The sequence below is a fragment of the Symphalangus syndactylus genome, chromosome 20 (assembly GCF_028878055.3).
Source record: "Symphalangus syndactylus isolate Jambi chromosome 20, NHGRI_mSymSyn1-v2.1_pri, whole genome shotgun sequence".
Taxonomy (NCBI): domain Eukaryota; kingdom Metazoa; phylum Chordata; class Mammalia; order Primates; family Hylobatidae; genus Symphalangus; species Symphalangus syndactylus.
This window is the reverse complement of record NC_072442.2, coordinates 39,191,678-39,216,900: the sequence shown is the minus strand read 5'-3', so window position 1 is coordinate 39,216,900 and position 25,223 is coordinate 39,191,678. Positions and strand designations below refer to the sequence as shown.

At 51.3% G+C, this 25,223-nt stretch overlaps 2 protein-coding genes across 2 annotated transcripts; both read left to right on the top strand.

Moving 5' to 3' along the window:
* LOC129470001 (collagen alpha-1(I) chain-like) lies at positions 1-21,115 on the top strand. The gene is made up of 4 exons (XM_063628974.1): positions 1-165; positions 7,424-7,531; positions 9,488-9,630; positions 20,474-21,115. The coding sequence occupies exon 4, from the start codon at positions 20,474-20,476 to the stop codon at positions 21,113-21,115; it is 642 nt and encodes a 213-aa protein (XP_063485044.1). The 5' UTR covers positions 1-165; positions 7,424-7,531; positions 9,488-9,630.
* On the top strand, positions 20,772-24,039 carry EPOP (elongin BC and polycomb repressive complex 2 associated protein). The gene has a single exon (XM_055257576.2). The coding sequence runs from the start codon at positions 21,235-21,237 to the stop codon at positions 22,372-22,374; it is 1,140 nt and encodes a 379-aa protein (XP_055113551.1). The 5' UTR covers positions 20,772-21,234; the 3' UTR covers positions 22,375-24,039.
* The last annotated feature ends 1,184 nt before the right edge of the window (positions 24,040-25,223 follow it).

Sequence of the window (25,223 nt, the reverse complement as noted above, 5' to 3'; positions counted from 1 at the left end):
GGCATTGCTGAGATGGGGGCTCTGATGGAGGGCAGGAGAAGGAGCCACACCACCAGGCTGTGGGATAGAGGGGCCAAAGGGCATTGGAGTCAGCAAGTGAACAGTGTCCTCTGATTGTGGCCTGCAACAAAAGCAGAGAAAGCAGCGGTGTGGATTTAGAATCAGGTATGGGGCCATGCTCAGAGAACTGAGGACTCCAGGGTGCAGCAGGCCTTGGTAAACCTGGACTTAGAGGGGGACAGAGGCCTTCAGGACGCTGGCAGGAGTTGGGATTCAAAATCTTGGAGTTGCGCCTGACTCCTCCCACTCTCCAGCAGCTTCCTGGCCATCTCTGCTGCGCAAATGTCTCTGGATCCTTTCCCCCTGTTCCCTGACGCTGGTCCAGGCCCTCAGTGCCTTGAGCCTGACCCTGTGCTTTTGCAGCCAAGCCTTGGCTGGGATCCATCTCTCCTCCCTCATGTGGAGACTCTTTATCCTGATCTGCACTCTCTCCCTCTCCTGCTTCTTCCCGGCAGCCTCCACATGGGCTCAGGCCACCATCCTCTGTGTCTCCCAGATCCCTCTGCTCTGCTTCGTAAGTCAGGAGACCAAGCGCGGCCTCCACATGCGCAGCAGGCTTAGCTCTGTGGTTCCTCCTCACCCTGCTGGAATTGCTCTGCTGCAGGAACCACCTGTCCTGGGCATTTGCCAGAAGTTGTGGCTGTCCGGTGTCCCCTTTCCTAGGTCAGGGGAGTGGTCCATTGGGTGATCTGCCCTGGAACCCTGGATCTACCCTTGCTTCCCCCTTCCCACCCCACACCCACTGCTTCATCCACAGCCTCTTCCTTCTCAACTGATGGCAATTCCATCTTTCTTGTTGTTCAGGCTGAAAACCTTAGAGTCATTCCTGACTCCTCTCCCACATCCATTCTGTCAGCAAATCCTGTCAGCTCTACCTTCAAAATATGTGCAGAATATGATGACTTGCCACCATCTCCCCCATCATTTTCTCCCCTGGATTACTGTGGTCACCTCCTACCTGGTCTCCCTGCCTCCATCCTTGGCCCTGCCATTTATTCCCTACATAGTGGCCAGGCCAGAGTGATCCTGTTAAGCTGTAAGATAATCAGGTCACCTCTGGGCTCAGAGTCCCCCAGGTGTTCTCACGGCATTCAAAGGGAAGCCTGAGATCTGGGCACGGTGACTCACGCCTGTAATCCCAGCACTTTGGGAGGCCAAGGCGGGCAGATCACTTGAGGTCAGGAGTTCGAGACCAGCCTGGGCAACATGATGAAACCCTGTCTCTACTAAAAATACAAAAATTAACCGGGCGTGGTAGCACACACCTGTAATCCCAGCTACTTGGGAGGCTGAGGTAGGAGGATCCCTTGAACCTTGGAGGCAGAGGTTGCGGTGACCCAAGATCACACCACTGCACTCTAACCTGGGTAACAGAGTGAGACTCCATCAAAAAAACAAACAAAAAAACCAAAGAGAAGCCCAAGTTCTTCCAGGGGCCTACAAGATCCTATGCAACCTACTCTCCCAATCCCTCCAGCCTCTTCTCCATTCCAACCCAACCCCTACCTCTGGTCACCAGCTTCCTTGCTGTTTCTTGGCATGCTCCTCCCTTCCCGATTAGGCTTTTCTGGACCATCCTATTTATTTATTAATTTGTAGTGAATTAATTTTTTTGAGACAGGGTCTTACTCTGTCACTCACACTTGAGTGCAGTGGCACAATCTCGGCTCACTGCAGCCTTGACCTCCCTGGGCTCAGGTGATCCTCCCAGCTCAGCCCCCTGAGTAGTTGGGACTACAGGCGTGTGCCACCATGCCAGGCTAATTTTTGCATTTTTTGTAGAGACAGGGTTTCGCCATATTGCCCAGCTGGTCTTGAACTCCTGGGCTCAAACGATCCACCCACCTCAGCCTCCCAAAGTGCTGGGATTACAGGTGTGAGCCACCAAGTCCTGCAGGACCACCCTATTTAAAACTGCACCCTGGGCCGGGCGCGGTGGCTCATCCCTGTAATCCCAGCACTTTGGGAGTCCGAGGTGGGTGGATCACCTGAGGTCAGGAGTTTGAGACCAGCCTGGCCAACATGGTGAAACTCCATCTCTACTAAAAATACAAGGAGATTAGTTGGGATTAGTAGTAATCCCAACTACTTGGGAGGCTGGGGCAGGAGAATCTCTTGAACTTGGGAGGCAGAGGTTTCAGTGAGCCAAGATCACGTCATTGCACTCCAGCCTGGGCAACAAGAGTGAAACTCCATCTCAAAAGAAACAAACAAAAAAACTGCACCCTGTTCCCCTGCTGCCCCCATACTCCCCATCTTCCTTATACGTTCCTTTTGTCCTTCAGCTTTTACATTATTTCCACATTTATGTCTGTGGGTTGTTGTCATTCTTTCCCCTCGGGTGTGAGTGCCATGAAGACAGGGATGTTTGTGGATTTTGCTGCTGTATTCCAGGGCCTAGAACTGTGCCTGGTGCATTCTAGGTTCTCAGTAAATATTTACAGAAAGAACTGAAGGAAGGAATTCTGAGCCTCTGTCTTCAAGCCCTGGGCAGCCAAGATGTGGACATATGGCCCAAGCTGTGCCAGTCTGATGCCCTCCTGATCTATTCTGAGAAGCAAGTAGCCAGAGGCTAGCAGGGGTCACTCTGTGGCTACACTGGTAGCACGCAGCGGGTGCTGTTTCCTGTGCTTATTCCGGGCTGAGAGACAATTGTATTATACTTTCTGCTTTTTGGCCCACAGGGCTCTGACACCAAGTGAGTCCTGTCGTTTCTCTGTTTTTGCTGAGAAGCTGGAGTCTCCTAAGGCTTCAGAATCACTAAGGTCAGTAGCTCCTCAAACACTGTCCTGCTTACCCTGTCCATGGCATTTGGTCCCCATGACCATCCCCCTCCTCTGAAAACTCTCTTTCCCTTGCCCTCAAGTCTCACTCTCTTCCTTTCCCAGCCACCTTTGTGAGGGTCCTTTTGCCCTGCCCCTCCCATGGGGGCCCACTTCTGGATCCGCTTGGCTTCCCCTGAAAGAGCTTATCCATGTCTGTGGCTTTAACCTTGACCTGTGTGCGTGTGACCTGGTCCTCACCTCTCCAGTCCCAGGCCTCCTTTTCCAGGTCTCCTCTGGCCACTCCTTGAGTCCAAAACTAAGCTCCCCATCTCCCCACCCCAGACCCGCCCTTCCTCTTCCAGGTCCCGCCTCAGCTACTAGCCTCCGCTTTCTCTGGAGACAAAGACATGAGGGCCTTCTCAACTCTGTCTTCTTCACTCCTTCTCTGAATCAGTCACTCAGTCCCACAGAATCTACCTGGTCAATGCGTCCTAACCCCGAAGCATTCCCGTTTCCCCTGAGCACAGCCCTGTTCAGCCTGAAGCATCTTGGCCGTAGTGCTCCGCGCTGCCTCCCAAGGGATCTATCCCCCATCTTCCTGGTCACTGCCTCCTTCGCGCACCTCTTGGAAACCAATCTCTGGGCCAAACTCCTGCTAGGCATTGAATATGCAGGTCTCAGCACCCTCCACACCCTGTCCGAGGGGGAGCCCATACCTTCAAGCCCCAGAGACAGACTTGAGCCCAGTGAGCAGACACTTCAACCACCCCCAACTTCAGTCTCCAGCCCACTTCAGTCAAAAGAGACAGAGGCACAGCGCTCAGTTCACGCTTACCCTGGAACACTCACAGAAGGCAGGCCTCATCAGAATGAATGGAAGAGTGTCCTTGCTTTGAATAAAATGCCAATGAGGGATAACTTAAGCTAATTATCGAGTCATGCCAGAAACCAAATTATAGACATTGTCATGTTATAAACACCATTTCCCTAGAGAGCAGCTTGGAGACATCTGGGAAGCCTGGAGCCTGAGCTCATTACCTTCCCCGCAAGTTGCTCTGTCTCCTCGTGTCCCACCCGAGATGTGAGGGAAGTCTCTGCTTCTGCCGGGGCTTCTGATTCCCTCCCCTACACAGCCAGTCGTTTGCAGATGCTGCTGATTCTCCTTTGAAAACCTGTCCGTTCCTGTGGCCACCGCCGTCCTTTAGGTCTTAACCATCTCTTGCTGCTTTCTGGGGCGAGTGACTGAATGAGGCAGAGCCTCTGTTTTCCTCATCTGTAAAATAGGAGTTTTCTTCTGTTCATTAATTTTTTTTAGAGACAGTCTCACTCTGTCGCCCAGGCTAGAGTGCAGCGGCACGATCTCAGCTCACTGCAAACCTCCGCCTCCCAGGTTTAAGAGATTCTCCTGCCTCAGCCTCCTGAGTAGCTGGGACTACAGGTGCATGCCACCACGCCCAGCTAATTTTTGGATTTTTGGTAGAGATGGGGTTTCACCATGTTGGCCAGGCTGGTCTCAAACTCCTGACCTCAAGTGATCCACCCGCCTCAGCCTCCCAAAGTGCTGGGATTACAGGCGTGAGCCACCCCGCCCAGCCAAAAAATGCAATTTCTTGATAGAAGGATTGGCTATTGCCAAGGGGAGCAACTGATCAATATTATATCACTAACAGTGAAACTCAGGCATCAGGGACACCCCAAGGGAATGCAATATGTTGGAAGAAGCTTCACCCACAAAGTGTTTTTGTCAGCATAGTCAACCTGAAGCTAATCAAGCCTGGAGATCTAATTTTCAGTTTACAGAAAATACGGGATAAACAACACCATGAGGAAGCAATCAGGGAAATCTAGAAGGTGGGACATGATGTCTGTAATTTACTTAAAATACTTTAGCAATTCACCAAGTCAATGGCAAAGGGGGAAAAAGTTATTCTAGATTTAAATGAAACTTAAGAGACATAGAGAAACGCAGTGCGTGGACCGTATTTAGATTTTGGTTGGAGCTAGGCACAGTGGCCCATGCCTGTAATCCCAGCACTTTTGGAGGCCCAGGGAGGAGGATTGCTTGAGCCCAGGAGTTCAAGACCAGCCTGGGCAACATAGCAAGACCCTATCTCTACCAAAATAAATAAATAAATAAATAAATAAATAAATAAATAAGATATACCTAATGTAAATGACGAGTTAATGGGTGCAGCACACCAACACGGCACATGTATACATATGTAACAAGCCTGCACTTTGTGCACATGTACCCTAGAACTTAAAGTATAATCAAATAAATAAATAAATAAATAAATAAATTAGCTGGGTATGGTGGCACGCATCTGTGGTCCCAGCTACTCAGGAGGCCGAGGCCTGGAGGTTGAGGTTGCCGTGAGCTGTGATTGTGCCAGAAGCCTGGGCGACAAAGCAAGACCCAGTCCCAAAAAATAAATAAATAAATAAAGATCTTGGTTGGAACAAATCAAATACAAAAAAAGCATTTTGGAGGACAAGTTGGTAAATTTGAATATAGGCTACATATTGGATGATATTAAGGAATGGGTAATTTTCTGAGGTATGATCATTTTATATATAAACATATATATTTTAGACTGAGTCTGGCTGTGTTACCCAGGCTGGAGTGCAGTGGAGAGATCTTGGCTCACTGCAGCCTCTGCCTCCCAGATTCAAGTTATTTTCCTGCCTCAGCCTTCTGAGTAGCTGGGATTTCAGGCGCACCACTATGCCTGGCTAGTTTTTGTATTTTTAGTAGAGACAGGGTTTCACCATGTTGGCCAGACTATTCTTGAACTCCTGGCCTTAGGTGACCCGCCCACCTTGGCCTTCCAAAGTGCTCGGATTATAGGTGTGGCCACTGCATGCAGCCTATGATCGTAATATTGTAGTAAGAAAACTTCCTGAAGTATTTAGGGGTAACTTCCATGAAAACTTTAAATCACTTTTAGCAAATGTTGGCTGTGAGCAGTGGCTCATGCCTGTAATCTCAGTGCTTTGGGAGGCTGAGGAGGGAGGATTGCTTGAGGCCCAGAGTTTGAGATTGCAGTGAGCTATGATCATGCCACTGTACTGTAGCCTAGGTGACAGATGGAGACCCTGTCTCTTAAAAAAAAAAAAAAAGTATTTGGTGGCCAGGTGTGGTGGCTCACACCTGTAATCCCAGCACTTTGGGAGGCCAAGGCAGGTGGATCACAAGGTCAGGAGATCAAGACCATCCTGGCTAACACAGTGAAACCTCGTCTCTACTGAAAATACAAAAAAAAAAAAAAAAATTAGCCAGGCGTGGTGGCAGGTGCCTGTAGTCCCAGCTACTCAGGAGGCTGAGGCAGGAGAATGGCATGAACCTGGAAGGCGCAGCTTGCAGTGAGCTGAGATTGCACCACTGCACTCCAGCCTGGGCGACAGAGCAAGGCTCCGCCTCAAAAAAAAAATGTATTTGGTTGCCAACTCTGTGCCAATCACTAAGCTACTGCAAAATTCAGTGTGGTCCCTGTCCCCATGAAACAGAGTGGCAGAGGAGAGGGAGGAGAGGTGGATAATCAGATACACTAATAGATGAATAGTGATTAGCAGATGGAAATCTTTTTTTTTTTTTTTGAGACGGAGTCTTGCTCTGTTGCCCAGGTTGGAGTACAATGGCACCATCTCAGCATACTGCAACCCCTGTCTCTTGGATTCAAGCTATTCTCCTGCCTCAGCCACCCGAGTAGCTGAGACTACAGGCACGTGCCACCACACCCGGCTAATTTTTGTATTTTTAGTAGAGAGCAGGTTTCACTGTGTTGGCCAGGCTGGTCTCGAACTCCTGACTTCAGGTGATCTGCCCATCTTGGCCTCCCAAAGAGCTGGGATTACAGGCGTGAGCCACCACGCCTGGCCGATGGAAATCTTTGAAGGAAATATACACAGCTCTTGAAGTGGGGATACTGTGGAAACTGACCTGGGCATCATCTGGAAGGGCGAAGAGAGGTTTTCTTAGAGGAAGGGATGACTCAGTGGAGCTCTGAGTAGGAGCAGGCGTTGGCCAGGAGAAGCAATGTAGGGGGAAAGTTTATAGTCTGAAGGAACAGCAAGTGCTTAGGGAGAGAGAGGAAGGAGCTTATTGCTTTAGGCCTAAAGAAGACATGAGTGGCTGAAGGAAGAGGCAAGGGAACTCTCCCCTTCCCTAAGAAGACCTGTGTGTGGCGTGGCTAGAGTTAAGTAACACTACCTGTGAGCCAAATTAAAAGTTTTGTCTTTTAGGCCGGGCTTGGTGGCTCACGCCTGTAATCCCAGCACTTTGGGAGGCCAAGGTGGGCAGATCACTTGAGGTCAGGAGTTTGAGACGAGCGTGGCCAACATGGTGAAACCTCTTCTCTACTAAAAATACAAAAATTAGCTGAGTGTGGTGGCACACAACTGTAATCCCAGCTACTCAGGAGGCTGAGGCAGGAGAATTGCTTGAACCTGGGAAACGGAGGTTGCAGTGAGCCAAGACTGTGCCACTGCACTCCAGCCTGGGCAACAGAGTGACACTCCGTCTCAAAAAGAAAAAAAAAAGTTTAGTCTTTCTCCTGAAAGCAGTAGGGAATCATTAACAGATTTTTATCTTTTTGTAGGGATGGATCTCGAACTCCTGGGCTCAAGCGATCCTCCCACCTTGGCCTCTCAAGTAGCTGGGACCACATTTGCTCACCAGCTGGCCCAAGACCAGACTGGGCAACATGGTGAGACCCCGACTCTACAAAACCTTTTTTTTTTTTTCGAGACAGAGTTTCGCCCTTGTTGCCCAGGCTGGAGTGCAATGGCACAATCTTGGCTCACAGCAACTCCGCCTCCCAGATTCAAGAGATTCTCCTGCCTCAGCCTCCCGAGTAGCTGGGATTACAGGGACCTGCCACCACACCTGGCTAATTTTGTATTTGTAGTAGAGATGGGGTTTCTCCATGTTGGTCAGGCTGGTCTCGAACTCCCAACTTCAGGTGATCCACCCGCCTCGGCCTCCCAGAGTGTTGGGATTACAGGTGTGAGCCACCGGGCCTGGCCCCCCAACAATTTTTAAAAATTAGCTGGGTGTGGTGGCACATACCTGTAGTCCCAGTTACTTGGAAGGCTGAGGTAGGAGGATCAGTTGAGCCCAGGAAGTTGAGGCTACAGTGAGCTGTGATTGTGCCACTGCACTCCAGCCTGGGTGACAGAGCGAGACCCTGTCTCAAAAAAAAAAAAAAAAAAGAAAAAGAAAAAAGAAAAGAAAAATGTTTTGAGTAGGGGCGTAACAGTCAGATTTGTGGCTTTGGAAAGATGACTGTGGGGTGCAATGATGAGGCTTGCTGAGGCATTGACTTGGAGGGCCGGAGGTGTCGGGATGAGGACTGGGTTTCTGGCTGTGGAAGTGAATGGATGGGGAAGCCACACCTCAGGATAGGTTTCCTGGGAAGAGGGGGTGGAGTGTGTGCTGATGGTTTGGGATGGCTGAGTTTGAGGGGCTTTTGAAATGTCCGAGGTGGACTGAGTGGGCAGTGTGGTGTCTGGGCCAGACCTGAGAGGAGAGGGTCAGGCTGAACCCCAGGGCTCCGATGCCGACTGCAAAGTGAGCAGGGAAGAGTGTCCGGAGAGAGAAGAGAGTTCTGGACAAAGCCTTGAGGAGCCCCAACATTTTGGGCTGAAAAGGAGAGAGTAAGCCTTCACTGAAGAGCAAGAGGGAGCAGCCCCAGAGGCAGGAGGACAGCAAGGGAGCTTGGTGCCCAGAAAGAAGGGGATTGGGAATGTCTCGGAGGAGGAAGTGGCCAGCTAAGCGGGCTGCCCCGAGAGGTCAGGGAGGCTGACAAGTGCCTGCCAGTTTCGATGAGATGGAGGCCACCGAGACCTCAGCAAGAGCTATTCCGGTGGCGGGCGAGGGTGGAAGCAGATGGAAGCGGGTTGGGGAGCAAGTGGGAAGTGAGAAAAGGAAGACTACATGCATAGACAGCTCTCGGGGGAGCTTGGCTGTGAAGGGAAGAAAGGGATAGGGCTGTCGCCTCTGGGGTCAAGGAAGATTTAGCTTTTTAATGGGAGAGACCTCCTGATGGGGAAAGTGATTGGCTGTGCAAGGGGGATGAGATGACTCTAGGAAGGTGGATGAGAAAGGCCAAGGCCAGGGCACCCCGCTACTTAACAGAGGGGCGGTACGCTGATGGCTGGAAGTTGGCAGCACGTGGGGCAGGCACTTGCTCGCCTTGGTTCCTTGCTCATATTCCTCTGCAGGTGGAATTCTTCTCTCTTCTCTCCTGCCTCCTTTGTTTTTTTTTTTTTTCTTTTTCTTTTTGTTGAGATGGAGTCTCTCATTCTGTCGCCCAGGCTGGAGTGCAGTGGTGCAATCTCGGCTCACGGCAACTCCCACCTCCCAGGTTCAAAGTGATTCTCCTGCCTCAGCCTCCTGCGTAGCTGGGACTACAGGCATGCACCACCACACATGGCCAATTTTTGTATTTTCAGTAAAGACGGTGTTTCACCATGTTGGCAGGCTGGTCTCAGGTGATCTGAGGTGACCTCAGGTGATCCATCTGCCTTGGCCTCCCAAAGTGCTGGGATTACAGGCATGAGCCACCATGCCCAGCCCTACCTCCTTTGTATACTCCTGTTCAGCCTGTAGACATAGGAGGAAGATTACATTCTCTGAAAAGACCTCCTTCCTCTTCCTCTAGGGTCATCCTCCTCTAAGATTCCAGGACCATGATCATCCCTCTATTGCTGCTTCTTAGGTCAGCTTGTAATGTCCATCTCCCCCACCAGACTGTGTCTCCAGCATCTCTGAGTCCCCAGGGCCTGGCCTGGGGCTTGCTACATAGTGAGTGCTCAGTAACTGTGGGGTAAATAAATGAATGAATTAACCATGGTCATATGGAGGAAGTACTGCAGGAGGAGGCAAATCTGGAATAATTCCTAAGCGAATGCGGAGAGGGATGGGACAAGGAAAGAAAGGAGGAAAGGGAAAAGGCAGCCTAAGCTACTGCCAAAGGCACTTACATTGATCATGAACTTCTATGCACCAAGCATTAATACGTGAGTTTCTCATTTTTTATTTATTTATTTTTTTCCCAAGAGGAGTCTTGCTCTGTCACTCATGCTGGAGTGCAATGGCGTGATCACGGCTCACTGTAACCTCCGCCTCCTGGGTTCAAGCAATTCTCCTGCCTCAGCCTCCCGAGTAGCTGGGATTACAGGTGCCCGCCACCAAGCCCGGCTAATTTTTGTATTTTTAGTAGAGACGGGCTTCACCATGTTGGCCAGGCTGGTCTTGAACTCCTGACCTCAAGTGATCTGCTCACCTTGGCTTCCCAAAGTGCTGGGATTACGGGAGTGAGCCACGGCGCCCGGCCATGTTTTTTCTTACCTATGGATAATAATAATTTTTTTTTTTTTTGAGACAGAGTCTTGCTCTGTCACCCAGGCTAGAGTGCAGTGGTGTGACCAAAGCTCACTGCATCCTCAAACTTTTGGGATTAAGGGATCTTCCTGTCTCAGCCTCCCAAGTAGCTGGGGGCACAGGCATGCACCACCATGCCCAGCTAATTTTTACATTTTTTGCAGAGATGGGGTCTTGCTATGTTGCTGCTCAGGCTGGTCTTGAACTCTTGTTGGACTCAAGTGATCCTCTTTCCTTTGTCTCTCAAAGTGCTGGGATTACAGGCATGAGCCACCTCGCCTAGGCTAGGTTTCTTCTTTAATCCTCATAATGTCTTCAGAAGGAATATTGTTTGCCTGTGCATTAGCTGGCTTCCCGAGTCTACTAGAATACAAACTCCTTGAGGTGGGGGTTGTCTGTCTTGCTGCTGTGTCCCCAGTGCTAGAATAGCACCTGGCACATAGAGTTGCCAGATAAAACACTGTCAAATATGAATTATAGATAAACAATAAGTAACTTTTTTTTTTTTTTTTTTTTGAGACGGAGTCTCGCTCTGTCGCCCAGGCTGGAGTGCAGTGGCACAATCTCGGCTCACTGCAAGCTCCGCCTCCCGGGTTCACGCCATTCTCCTGCCTCAGCCTCTCCGGGTAGCTGGGACTACAGGCGCCCGCCACCACGCCCGGCTAATTTTTTGTAGTTTTAGTAGAGACGAGGTTTCACCGTGGTCTCGATCTCCTGACCTTGTGATCCGCCCGCCTCCGCCTCCCAAAGTGCTAGGATTACAAGCGTGAGCCACCGCGCCCGGCCTAAGTAACTTTTTTAGTATAAATAAATATGTTCTGTATGTTTTGTGCTAATTTTTTTCTTTTTTTGAGACAGAGTTTTGCTCTATTTCCCAGGCTGGAGTGCAGTGGTGCGATCTCAGCTCTCTGCAACTTCCACCTCAAGGGTTTAAGTGATTCTCTTGTCTCAGCCTCCCTTACAAGAGCCTCCTCTCTTTTAAGCTGGGATTACAGGCACTCGCCACCACACATGGCTAATTTTTGTATTTTTAGTAGAGATGGGGTTTCATCATGTAGGCCAGGCTGGACTCAAACTCCTGGCCTCAAGTGATCACCCGCCTTCGCCTCCCAAAGTGCTGAGATTACAGGTGTGAGCCAGCGCGCCCAGCTCTGTGCTAAATTTGACAATACTAGACATAGTAGGTCCTTAATAAATATTGTTCCATAAATGCTGTTTGATTAAACCTCACCGTGGGAATGCAGCCAGTAAATTCCAGACTATGGGAAGTCTAGAAGACAATCATAATATCTCCAATGACTAAATTGCAAAGAGGAAAAAACAAAAAGACAGAGAGAGACAAAGGGGGAATTTATAGATTAAAAGAGAGACATATTAACCATTTGAAATCCTTCTTTGGCTCCTAATTCAAATAAACTAAAAATTGTAAAGAAAAAATGTTATAAGATAATTAGAAATTTGAACACTGACTGGCTATTTGATGAAGTTAAAGTGTGATTGTTAATTCTTTTTTTTTTTTTTTTGACATGGAGCCCTACTCTGTCACCCAGGCTGGAGTGCAGTGATGTGATCTCAGCTCATTGCAACCTCTACCTCCCAGGTTCAAGCAATTCTTCTGTCTCAGTCTGAGTTTCTGGGACTACAGGTGCATGCCACCATGCCCGGCTGATTATTTTTTGTATTTTTAGTAGAGACAGGGTTTCATCATATTGGTCAGGCTGGTCTCAAACTCCTGACCTCGGGTGATCCACCCGCCTCGGCCTCCCAAAGTGCTGGGATTACAGGCATAAGCCACCGTGCCCGGCCAATTGTTAATTTTTTTTAGGTTTGATAATAATGTTGGGGTTATGTTTACTTTTAAAGGGTCCTTATAGAAATATGTATTGAAATATTTAGGAATGAAATTATGTGATGTCTTGGATTTGCCTAAAAATAACATGGGGTTTGTTCTAGGTTGGGCACAGTGGCTCGCACCTGTAATCCCAACAGTTTGGGAGGCCAAGGCAGGAGGATTGTTTGAGCCCAGGAGTTTGAGACCAGCCTGGGCAACATAGTGAAACCCTATATCTACAAAAAAATACAAAAATTAGCCATGCGTGATGGAACACGTTTGTAGTCTCAGCTACTCAGGTGGCTAAGGCATGAGAATCACTTGAACTCAGAAGGCAGAGGTTGCAGTGAGCCAAGATCACATTACTGCACTCCAGTCTGGGCAACAGAGCAAGACCTGTCTCTAAAAAACAAAACAAAGCAAAACAAAATAATATGGGGTTTGTTCTATATCTTATATTTATTTTTCTTTCTTTCTTTCTTTTTCTTTTTTTTAGACGGAGTCTTGCTCTGTTGCCCAGGCTGGAGTGCAGTGGTGTGATCTTGGCTCACTGCAACCTCCACCTCACAGGTTCAAGCAATTCTCCCACCTCAGCCTCCTGAGTAGCTGGGACTACAGGCACGCACCACCATGCCTGGCCAATTTTTTTTTTTGTATTTTTAGTAGAGATGGGGTTTCACCATGTTGCCCAGGCTGGTCTTGAACTCCTGACCTCAAGTGATCCACCCTGGCCTCTCAAAGTGCTGGGATTACAGACATAAGCAACTGTGCGGCCTTTTTTTTTTTTTTTAGACGGAGTCTTGTTCTGTCACCCAGGCTGGAGTGCAGTGGCACGATCTCAGCTCATTACAATCTCTGCCTACCGGGTTCAAGTTATTCTTCCACCTCAGCCTCCCAAGTAGCTGGAATTACAGGCACGAGCCACCATATCCAGCTAATTTTTTTGTATTTTTAGTAGACATGGGATTTCACCATGTTGGCCAGGCTGGTCTCGAACTCCTGACCTCAAGTGATCCACCTGCTTCGGCCTCCCAAAGTGCTGGGATTGATTACAGGCATGAGCCCATGAGCCACCATGCCTGGCCATTGTTCTATAATATATCTTTTTTTTTTTTTTTTTTTTTTTTATTGAGACTAAGTCTCGCTCTGTCGCCCAGGCTGGAGTGCAGTGGCGCAATCGCGACTCACTGCACGCTCCGCCTCCCGGGTTCACGCCATTCTCCTGCCTCAGCCTCTCTGAGTAGCTGGGACTACAGGCGCCCACCACCACACCCAGCTAATTTTTTGTATTTTTAGTAGAGACGGGGTTTCACCGTGGTGTCGATCTCCTGACCTCGTGATCCACCCACCTCGGCCTCCCAAAGTGCTGGGATTACAAGCGTGAGCCACCGCGCCCAGCTATAATGCATCTTAATTGTGGTGGTAACATGGGCATATTCCTTTGGCAAAACTATTTGAACTGTACACTTAAAACGTGCATTTTATTACATAAACCATACCTAAATAAAATTGTGTTGTTGTTGTTTTTTGAGACAGGGTCTCGCTCTGTCACCCAGGCTGGAGTGCAGTGGTGATTGCAGGTCACTGCAGCCTGAACCTCCCAGGCTCAAGGGATCCTTCCACCTCAGTCACCTGAGTAGCTGGGACTAGCTAATTTATGTGTTGTCGTTTTTGTTTGTTTTGGTAGAGATGGGGTTTTGCCATGTTGCCCAGGCTGGTCTCAAACTCCTGGCTCTAACGATCTGCCAGCCTCGGCCTCCCAAAATGCTGGCATTACAGGTGTGAGCCATCGTACTGGCCAATTTGATTTTTTTCTTTTTTAAAGTGAGGAAGTGGGTGGGTAAGAATGAAACAAAATTGACCATGAGTTGATAAGTGTTGAAGCTGGATATTGGGTACTCGGAGTTTAATTATATTTATTTACTTTTGTGTAGGTTTGAAATTTTGCATCATATAATACCTTTTTAATTGCATGAGGAAAGATGCTAGTCTTGTTTTACAAATAAGGAAACTAAAGCTTCCTGAGGTTAAGTAATTGCCCCAAAGTCACAAAGCTAGTAAAATGATGAGTCTGGAATGTGAACGGACCCATCTGAGTCCAGAACTTAAGCTATTAACCCTGGGTGCAAATTCCCAGAAGAGGTAGAGGAACATGTGGGTTTATGCTAGGGGGTGATGCAGCCCTGCTGACTTAGGGAATTCCGGGACCAAGAAAGGTTAAAATGATGGTGGCCGGGTGTGGCAGGCTGGAGAAATAGCTTCCCTCTTGGATTCATTGTTGTGGGGTAGCCTCGTGGTTACCAGAGCTAACTTAGGACTCAGCTACCTGGGTTTGGGTTCTGGCTCTGCCACTTGCTAGCAGTGTAACTTGGGCAAGTCACTTCTCTCCCTCAATGTCCTCATTTATACCATGGATTTTTTATTTATTTATTTTTTGAGACAGAGTCTTGTTCTGTCACTCAGGCTAGAGTACAGTCGTGCAATCTTGGCTCACTGCAAACTCCGCCTCCTGGGTTCAAGTGATTCTTGTGTCTCAGCCTCCCGAGAATCTGGGCAGCTGGGATTACAGGCGTGCACCACCACACCTGGCTAATTATTTTATTTTATTTTATTTATTTATTTATTTACAGACAGAGTCTCGCTCTGTCACCAGACTGGGGTGCAGTGGCACAATCTCGGCTTACTGCAACCTCCACCTCCTGGGTTCAAGAGATTCTCCTACCTCAGCCTCCTTAGTAGCTGGGATTGTAGGCACTCACCACCACGCCAAGCTAATTTTTGTATTTTTAGTAGAGATGGGGTTTCACCATGTTGGCCAGATGGTCTTTTTTTTTCTTTTTTTTTTTTTTTTTGAGACGGAGTCTTGCTCTGTCACCCAGGCTGGAGTGGAGTGCAGTGGCGCGATCTCGGCTCACTGCAAGCTCCGCCTCCCGGGTTCATGCCATTCTCCTGCCTCAGCCTCTCTGAGTAGCTGGGACTACAGGTGCCCACCACCGCGCCTGGCTAATTTTTTTTTTTTTTTGTATTTTTTAGTAGAGACGGGGTTTCACCGTGGTCTTGATCTCCTGACCTCGTGATCCACCCGCCTCGGCCTCCCAAAGTGCTGGGATTACAAGCGTGAGCCACCGCGCCCGGCCGGCCAGATGGTCTTGATCTTTTGACCTTGTGATCTGCCCACCTTGGCCTTCCAAAGTGCTGAGATTACAGGTGTTAGCCACTGCGCCTGGCCTATTTTTAAATTTTTTTAGTAGAGATGGGGTTTCGCCATGATGGCCAGGCTAGTCTCAAACTCCTGACCTCAGGTGATCCGCCCACCTCAGCCTCCCAAAGTGTGGGATTACAGGCGTGAGCCACCGTGCCCAGCCTATATCATGGATATTAATAGGAATGTAAAATGGTATAGCCCGTTTGGAAAACAGCTTTGCAGTTTTTAGTTAGTTTTTTTTTTTTTTTTTTTGAGACAGGGTTTCACTCTGCTGCCCAGGCGCAGAGTGGCATGAATGTGGCTCACTGCAGTCCCCACCCTAAGCCTCCTGAGTAGCTGAGACTACAGGCACATGCCACCACTCCCGGCTAATTTTTGTATTTTGTAGAGATGGAGTTTCACCATGTTGCCCAGGCTGGTCTCAAATCCTGGCCTCAAGCCATCAGCCTGCCTTGGCTTCCCAAAGTGCTGGGACTACAGGCATGAGCTACCATGCCTGGCCTTGGCAGTTTTTAAGAGTTAAACACAGCTGGGCACGGTGGCTCATGCCTGTAATCCCAGCCCTTTGTGAGGCTGAGGCAGGAGGATCCCTTGAGCCGAGGAGTTTGAGACCAGCTTGGGGAATATAGCAAGACCCTGTCTCACAAAAAAAATTTAAAAAGAAATTCGCTGGGCATAGTAGCTCAGGCTTGTGGTCCCAGCCACACTGGAGGCTGAGGCAGAGGATCTCTTGAGCCCAGGAGGTCAAGGCTGTGGTGAGCCATGACTGTGCCACTGCACTCCAGCCTGAGTGAGACTGTGAGACCCTGTCTCAAAAAAAAAAAAAGGTTAAACATAAATGTAGCATATGACCCAGCAATTCCACCCTTAAATGTCTACTTAGGAGAAATAAAAACATATATTCACAAAAGACATGTATAGCAAATGTTCATAACAGCATTATAGATAATAGCCAAAAAGTGAAAACCACCCAAATGTGATTGGATAAACAAAATGTGGCATATCTCTACAACGGACTACTACGCAGCAATAAAAAGGAACAGGCCGGGTGCAGTGGCTCATCCCTGTAATCCCAGCACTTTGGGAGGCCGAGGTGGGTGGATCACCTGAGGTCGAGAGTTCAAGACCAGCCTGACCAACATGGAGAAACCCCGTCTCTACTAAAACTACAGATTTTGCCAGGCATGGTGGTGGGTGCCTGTAATCTCAGTTACTCGGGAGGCTGAGGCAGGAGAATCGCTTGAGCCCAAGAGATGGAGGTTGCAGTAAGCTGAGATTGCGCCATTGTACTCCAGCTTGGGCAACAAGAGCAAAACTCTATCTCAAAAGAAAAAAAAAAAAAAAAAAAGGAACAGACTACCAATACACGCTACAACACAGGTAAACCTCAAAAACATTATGCTTTTGTGAAGCCAGATGCAAAAGACCACATATTGCATGATTCCATTTATATAAAATATCCAAAAAAGGGAACTCTATCGAGACAGAAAGATTAGTCACCCAGGGCTGGGGATGGGAAGGGAGAGCTACAAGTGGGGAGGAGGAGTCTTAAAAGCAATGTTCTAAAACTGGATTATGGGGCCGGGCACGGTGGCTCACGCCTATAATTCCAGTACTTTGGGAGGCCGAGGTGGGCGGATCACCTGAGGTCAGGAGTTCGAGACCAGCCTGGCCAACAAGGTGAAACCCTGTCTCTACTAAAAATACAAAAATTAGCCGGGCGTGGTAGCATCTGCCTGTAATCTCATCTACTTGGGAGGCTGAGGCACAAGAATCGCTTGAATCTGAGAGGCGGAGGTTGCAGTGAGCTGAGATTGAGCACTCCAGCCTGGGCAACAGAGTGAGACTGTCTCAAAAAAAAAAAAAAATTTTAGCTGGGCGTGGTGGTGGGTGCCTGTAGTCTCAGCTATTTGGGAGGTTGAGGCAGGACAATTGCTTGAACCTGTGGGGCAAAGCCTGCAATGAGCTGAGATTGTGCCACTGCACTCCAACCTGGAAGACAAAGTGAAACTCTGTCTCAAAAAAAACCCCAAAACTGGACTATGATGATGGTTGCATAACTGTAAATTTACTAAAAACCATTGAATTGGACACTTAAAATGGGTTATGTGTGGTATGTTCATTTTTAAAAATAGTGTCGGCTGGGCACAGTGGCTCACGCCTGTAATCCCTTTGGGATTACACCACTTTGGGAGGCCAAGGCGGGCAGATCAGGAGGTCAAGAGCTCGAGACCATCCTGGCCAACACGGTGAAACCCCGTCTCTACTAAAAATACAAAAATTAGCCGGGCATGGTGGCGTGCGCCTGTAGTCCCAACTACTCAGGAGGCTGAGACAGGAGAATGGCTTGAACCCAGGAGGCAGAGGTTGCAGTGAGCCAAGATTGTGCCACTGCACTCCAGTCTGGGCGACAGAGCAAGACTCTGTCTCAAAAAAAAAAAGTCTATTTCATAGGCTGTTATGGGGATTAAGTGACATCCAGTTCTTAGAACAGAGACTGGCATGCAGTAAGTACTACAGAAATTACTATGGGGTTGGACGCCTGGGGTGCAGTTCCCCAAAAAGGGCAACCGGGCAGGTTTCCTGCTCCCAAATCCTTGAACACAGTCCTTACTGCCCCAGGTGAGACCTAGATGGACCAAGGAAAGGGAAGGGCTGGCTTCTGGATCCAGAGGGGCCCTTTCTAGCCTTCACTCTGGAAGTGTTAGATGGGACCCGGCATCCAGCCTTGTCCCTCTTTTGGAGAAAGGGGAGTATGAGGAGGAGAGGTTCCTGAGAAGGATTTTGCCGCCCTCATCGCAGGCTGAGGATGGGGTCGAGTGTCCTCTACTGGAGGAAATGGTAATTGCAGCAGCTGGGTCTGCCCACGTGAGTTCTGGTGACTGCTCACATCATGTTTCAACACTCCCAACAATGTGAGGAAGCCACTGTTGTCCCCTTTTCACCGATAAGGACATTGAGACTTAGAGTGTCTAGGTGACCTGCCCAGGGTTGCACAGCGCCACCCCTACCCCCGTCCAGGCCATCAAGGGTGGTTTGATGATCTCCTTTCAGCTGGAGAGGCACTCATACTATTTTCCTACCGTTTGTAGAGTGATTCCGTCCGAGTCCATATTCTGGGGTGCCTGATGAGAGCAAGGGGAAGTAATCCCTGCCCTTTGTGAGGCTGAGGCAGGAGGATCCCTTGAGCCGAGGAGTTTGAGACCAGCTTGGGGAATATAGCAAGACCCTGTCTCACAAAAAAAATTTAAAAAGAAATTCGCTGGGCCCGGAGGCAGAGAGGACTCAAAATCGTAATGACCCCTCAATAAAGCCCCCAAACTCACATGGGGAAGGGGGAGCTGGCAGCTTTTGGAGGCAGAGAAAGAAGAGGCCATTGATCTGCACTGTTATATAATATTCACTCATTTATTTATACTGATCATTTTCTTGGGCATTCTCTCCTTGTGTCTACACTGTGCTAGGCACAGGAGTGCAAGTAGGCACTGTTGTTGAGGATGAGTCCTCAGCACTGTCCTGCAGAAGAGACAGCCATGATGATCATCCTTCCAGAACTTTCCTTGTGTGTGTGTGTGTGTGCAGAGGTGGGCTTTTCGAGCAATTATGAGCCCTGGAGTCTAGACCCAGCTCAGATTCATGACTTGGCAGGACCCCAGGATCCCCCCTCATGACAAGTGTCCTGGAGAGTTCTTCTGCAGGAGATGTTAGAGGGTGAGTGTTTTGGGCAATGGAACACCACACCTCCTCCTTCCTCAAACCCTCGCCCCACCTAGGGACTTTACCTCTGGACTTTGCAGGTGGGGGAGGCAGATCCTCCTTACCCTTGTCCTCCCAGATGTTATTTGATGACACATAGGGAAACTACACCTCCGTTGTCACTGCTAGAAGGGCCCGGAGGCAAGCTGCATCATTTGTCCCCTTTCTGAAACCCTCTCTTGTCCTGGCCCCAGAATAAGATATTTATCTGTGGGGCCGCCCCCAGCATTCTTCCACACCTTTACCCCAAGCCATTATACCAATCTCTGTATTTCCACAGATAGGAAACGGCAGTATTCCAATAACCTGATTTTTATCGAGAGAGAAATATCCCAGGGATTCATCCATTCACTCACTTGCTCTTCATTCATTCACACGTATTGATTGAGCACCTATTATATCTTGGCCACTGTTCTAGGCAGTGGGGGATGCACCAATGATCAAGACAAAGTTCTCGTTAACTCATTTCCAGACTAATGGGAGAGACAGACACTAAAGAATAAATCCTGGCCGGGCGCGGTGGCTCACGCTTGTAATCCCAGCACTTTGGGAGGCTGAGGTGGGCGGATCACGAGGTCAGGAGATCGAGACCACGGTGAAACTCCGTCTCTACTAAAAATACAAAAAATTAGCCGGGCGTGGTGGCGGGCGCCTGTAGTCCCAGCTACTCGGAGAGGCTGAGGCAGGAGAATGGCGTGAACCCGGGAGGCGGAGCTTGCAGTGAGCCGCGATTGCGCCACTGCACTCCAGCCTGGGTGACAGAACGAGACTCCGTCTCAAAAAAAAAAAAAAAAAAAAAAAAAAAAAAAAAAAAAAAGAATAAATCCATTTACAGACTTTTATGTAACAATAAGCTATGCAGAAACTCAAGAAGGTTAAGGGGATAGAACAGGGTGGGGGTGTGTGCTGCATTATCAGAATTTGTACTGGGAATTCACTTTTTCTTTATTTTCCTTGGGGCAGATGAGAGTGAGGGTCTGCGCGTGCCCTCCTCTGGCCTCTTCAACCTGTTTGGCAGATCAAACCTCAGAGGGGGGCATCCTGGGATTGGGGGGCATCCTGGGATTGGCGGTCAGGGGTTGCAGAGCCAGCCCTCGGAATTTAGTTGAGGCAGAGTATTTAGATACTGCATCAGAGAAATGGAAATAGATACTGAGACAGCCTATATATCGGCTTCCATGGGTGTAATAACACTCCCACCCTTCCAAATTTATTTATTTTTTGTTCATCTTGCATACAAGTACTGAATTATTAACTACTTATACATTACAGCATTTTTTGAGCCTACTGTGTGCCACGCACTGTTTTAGGGGCCATTCACGGCCCGCTAGAATCCCTGCTATACAAAGCTTGTAAACAACCATTGCCTCATTTCATCTTTCTCTTAAACATTATTTCTGAGATTCATCTACGTTGATTCACATAGCTCTTTTAGTCCCAAGAGGGCAGATATGAACCGTCCCATTTTACAGATGCAAAACCGTGACTGCTCGGGAAAAAACGAGTGGCTTTGCGACGACGAAATCCCAGGACGCCACCGGGCCACGTGCGGCGGCGCATCTGGCCCCTCGCGATCCCACCCGCGCACGCTCCCTCCCGCGCTCCCTCCCAGCCGCCGCCGCGCCGGGTCCACGTGTGTGTGTCTGTGTGCGGAATGGGGACGGGGGCGGCGCCGCCGGAGGGGTGGGGTCCCGGTAAACGTCACGGGCGGTGCGGCCCAATCAGCGGCGGGCTCGCGGCCCCGGCGCTGGTATTGGGGCAGCGAGGGGGCAGTTCTCTATAACGCGGTCTCCGGGAGCCAGCGGGGAAGAAAGAAACCGAGCGGGCGGAAGGCGCCCTCCCCGCCGCCTGGGCCCGGGCACCGGGTGCCGGGCCCGGGGTCCTTCCCGCCTCCCGCGGCCGCCGGCCGCTTTGTTTCCCCTGCCTCTGCTCTTCGGGCGACTCGAGAGGGTCTCCCGCCGGGGCTACGAAGGGGACGCGGCGGCAGAAGGGCGGCCGACCCCGCCGGGACTCACAGGGACCCAGGAGTCCGGCCGCCGGGAGGGCCGCGTGAGGAGAGCGAAGAGGGAGCCCGAGCTCTGCGGCCCCGGGTGCCGGGCCGGGGGCGCCCGTGAGCAGAGACCTCCCCGTCGACGGGGGGCGATGTTCCCCTCGCCCGTGGGCTCTTCGGGCAGCCAGGGCATCCCGCCGCTGGGACCTGGACCCCCTCATTGGGCACCCCTCAGGCTGCTCCATGGAGACCCTGTGCCCCGCGCCCCGCCTGGCAGTGCCGGCGTCCCCGCGAGGGTCGCCCTGCTCCCCCACGCCCCGGAAGCCGTGTCGGGGGACCCAGGAATTCTCTCCGCTGTGCCTGCGTGCCCTCGCCTTCTGCGCCCTTGCCAAGCCCCGGGCGTCCTCTCTGGGCCCGGGGCCTGGGGAGCTGGCGGCGCGGTCCCCAGTGCTGCGGGGCCCTCAGGCCCCCCTGCGCCCTGGCGGCTGGGCCCCGGATGGCCTGAAGCACCTCTGGGCACCGACCGGGCGGCCCGGCGTTCCTAACACCGCGGCCGGCGAGGATGCGGACGTCGCAGCGTGCCCCCGCCGCGGAGAGGAGGAAGAGGGCGGAGGCGGTTTCCCGCACTTCGGCGTTCGCTCCTGTGCACCTCCGGGCCGCTGCCCTGCGCCCCAGCACCCTCGGGAATCTACGACCGGCTTCGCCTCGGCCCCGCCTCGCCTGGCCCCGGGTCTCGAGCCTCAGCGTGGCCCAGCCGCCAGCCCGCCTCAGGAGCCCAGTTCCCGGCCTCCGTCGCCACCTGCGGGCCTCTCCACCGAGCCCGCGGGTCCCGGGGCGGCGCCGGGGCCGTTCCTGCCTGGCCAGCCTGCCGAAGTCGATGGAAACGCCCCGCCGGCCGCCCCTGAGGCTCCAGCGGCCAGCCCCTCGACGGCCAGCCCGGCTCCGGCCGCACCCGGAGATCTCCGCCAGGAACATTTCGATCGTCTGATCCGCCGGTCGAAACTTTGGTGTTACGCGAAGGGCTTCGCCTTGGACACTCCGAGTTTGCGCCGGGGGCCGGAGCGGCCGCCTGCGAAAGGGCCGGCTCGGGGAGCCGCCAAGAAACGCCGGCGGCCGGCGCCCCCTCCGCGCACCGCGCAGCCCCGCCGCCCTTCACCGACGCTCCCCACCACGAGCACCTTCAGCCTCCTCAGCTGCTTCCCCTGCCCCCCGGCCCTGGTGGTGGGGGAAGACGGAGACCTAAAGCCGGCATCCTCGCTTCGCCTCCAGGGAGACTCTAAGCTCCCGCCCGCCCACCCGCTGTGGAGGTGGCAGATGGGGGGTCCCGCTGTCCCTGAGCCCCCTGGCCTCAAATTCTGGGGGATCAACATGGATCAAAGCTGACCGTGGGACTTCTGCTGAAGGGGAAAAGTTGAGACCATGGCCAAACCGCAGGCTTGAGGAGGGAGCCCCATTTCTCACATTTGTCCCCTTCCTTTACATTTTAGGAGCTGTGGGCAGAGGGACCTAAATGACAGTGATCTTCATTCAAGCACCTAAGTTTTCGGGGTGACAGTCCCTCCCCCTCATCCTTTGCAGAGGAACCCAGGGCTGGAGTCGGGAGAAGGCTTAAGCAAAAAAGGCTGATGACATAGATTCCAATCCCTGCCCCCTTCCATCTCGGACCGTTGGCGGCAGGGCCTGCACCCCAGTGGGAGCAAAGAAGGCCACCGCTCAAAGACAACCCCCCCAAAAAAAAGGGGAGAGGAGAGACCTCGGTGATGGACAAACCGGTTGTTACTGTGTCTGTGGGCGAGCCTGGGGTGCGGGGGCTGTGGTGGGGGTGGGGAGATGATTGGCAGCTCCCTGGGGGCATCCCCCACCCCCACTGTCCAGGCCTTTAACCCTTTGCTCCCCGCAGGCCTTCCCTAACGCTCCAAGCACCGCTGGAGCCTTTAATGGGTGAGGGAGCTTGGGTAAGAGGAAGATCACCCCCTTCCTGTCCCCTTTCTAGGCCCCCGCAAGTGCAGGTGACCCTTAATTGGTGAGGTCTTCAGCCTCAGCCGCCGACCTTTCCCTTTTGTCCAGTTTTGGAGTTCCCGTTTTTTCCTTGTTTGCTTTCCGAGTGTAAGGTCTGGCCGGTGAGAAAGATTCCCCCCAACCTTGATTAATCAGCCCCCTCCCCCAACTTACTTCCCTTAGGACTGATAGGGCTGAGGGACCTCCTCTCCTAGAAAGTGCTTACTTTGCCTGAGAAAGGGGCTAGACACTGTCCCAGGGAAAGTAATAGAAGGTGGAAGAAATCAATAAAATCAGACCAAACAAGTCGCCTTTCGAGGGCCTCCACCGATTTATGGATGAGAGGGGATGGAGGTGGAAGGCAGGCCCAAGTCCATTCTTTGGACACCCAAACTCAGCCCCCTTAAAGAGTGGAAACAAAACAAGCTGCACTTTGCAGAGGTGGTAAATGAAAGGACTCTTGGCCTAACTGCAAGAGTCCCCTGGGGTTTGAAGGGGCAAAGTTTGAGTCTGGATGGAACCTGGGCTGAGGTACCTTAAGCTTCCCCCCGCAACACCCCAGCCTCAGGCATTGCGGGAGTTGTCAGAGATCTGATGGATCCGAAGGGGGCAGGGCCAGGGGATTAGGTTTGGGGTCAGAGGTTCTGTTTTCCAGGGGAGGGGTGAGATAGGCCTGGATCACGCCCTCTGCCATGCCCTCCAGCTAGGAGGATCTTGAGTCAGAGAGGATTGGAAGTGCTTTCTCCTCCACCCAGGTGAGGTCAGGGGAGCTTAGGTCTTAGGGAGATGGCAAGTTGAGGTGTGAAGGGAAGTTGGGGCTTTTGGAGCTGCCGAACAACTGAGGGACCCAGTGCCCCTTACGCCCCGCACTAGTGAATAGCGCCCCCTCTTCCCCCCGAAAACGAGGTGAGAGAGGAACAATTCCCACGCTAGGGAAGGACTTGTCTCCTTTTCTGTGAAAATGCTTTGTAAAAAGTTGTTATTGTTTGCATAGAGCAGATTCTTGGGAAAAACTGTTTTGGACCATAAAAGTTTTGTTTGTTTTAAAAACTGTCTCCTTTCATTTTTCTTTCCTTGGGGGTGAGGGTGGGGGTGGGGTGGGTGGGCGTGGGGTGGGCACTTCTCTCTTTTTCCTTAACATCTGGCCTCTGTGAACCCTGCTGACCTCCCCTCCCCCTCCAGCTGTGTTGTGGGAGGAGGAGGAAGAAGGGGTGGGGGAGTGCCTTCCACCCTGTGCTTCGGGGGTCTCCATCTTATTTTGCCCCCCAAGAATGGAGAATGGGAGGAGGAAGACAGACACGAGGGGTGGGGAGAGAATCACCATGAAGAGGGGGGCTGTTAGAAGTCTGGAAAGGCAGACTCACTGGTTTTCAAAGGCCCCTTGGTTTTAGTAACACGCTCCGGGTCAGCGTCTGCCCCACCCGCCTGCCTGGAGCCGGGCACGGGATGATGGCGTGAGCTCTGGGTGAAGGAGGAACGGCTGGTGGGCATGAAATACTCTTTTTGGACTTTCCTCCTCTTCGGGGCAGGAGGAGATGCTGTTAATTTAGGTTCTTTCCTCCCTGCACCACCTGCCCCCACCCTCACTCCCCGACCCCCGCCCTGCAAATGAAAGGATTACAACTCAACCTGGAAGGGGGCAGGGTGGTGAGTTAAAAAACACACCTTTTGGCCAGATTAGATTTAATTCTAGTTATTTTACAGAATAGGGAACTACGTTAGTTTCCCAGGGCTGCCATGACAAATCACAACAAACTTGGTGGCTTAAAAGACAGATATTTAAGCGGCCGGGTACGTTGGCTCACGCCTGTAATCCCGGCATTTTGGGAGGCCGAGGTGGGTGGATCACAAGGTCAGGAGATCGAGACCATCCTGGCCAACATGGTGAAACCCCGTCTCTACTAAAAATACAAAAACTAGCTGGGCTTGGTGGCGCGTGCCTGTAATACCAGCTAGTCCAGAGGCTGAGGCAGGAGAATTGCTTGAACCCGGGAGTCAGAGGTTGCAGTGAGCCGAGATCATATCACACTGCACTCCAGCCTGGCGACAGAGTGAGACTCCATCTCAAACAACAACAACAACAACAAAACCAGATATTTCTTCTCTTCCATTTACTGGGACCAGAGGTCCAAAACCAAGGCAGCGCAGGGCTGAACTCCCTCCGAAGGCTCTCCAGATGGGCCCGCTCCGTGCCTCTTCCAGCTTCTGTGGCCCCAGATGTTCCTTGGCTTGTG

What these genes read in the sequence shown, in the direction of transcription:
- EPOP (XM_055257576.2), top strand. Translation starts at nt 21,235, where the DNA reads ATGGAGACCCTGTGCCCCGCGCCCCGCCTGGCAGTGCCGGCGTCCCCG.
- LOC129470001 (XM_063628974.1), top strand. Translation starts at nt 20,474, where the DNA reads ATGCAAAACCGTGACTGCTCGGGAAAAAACGAGTGGCTTTGCGACGAC.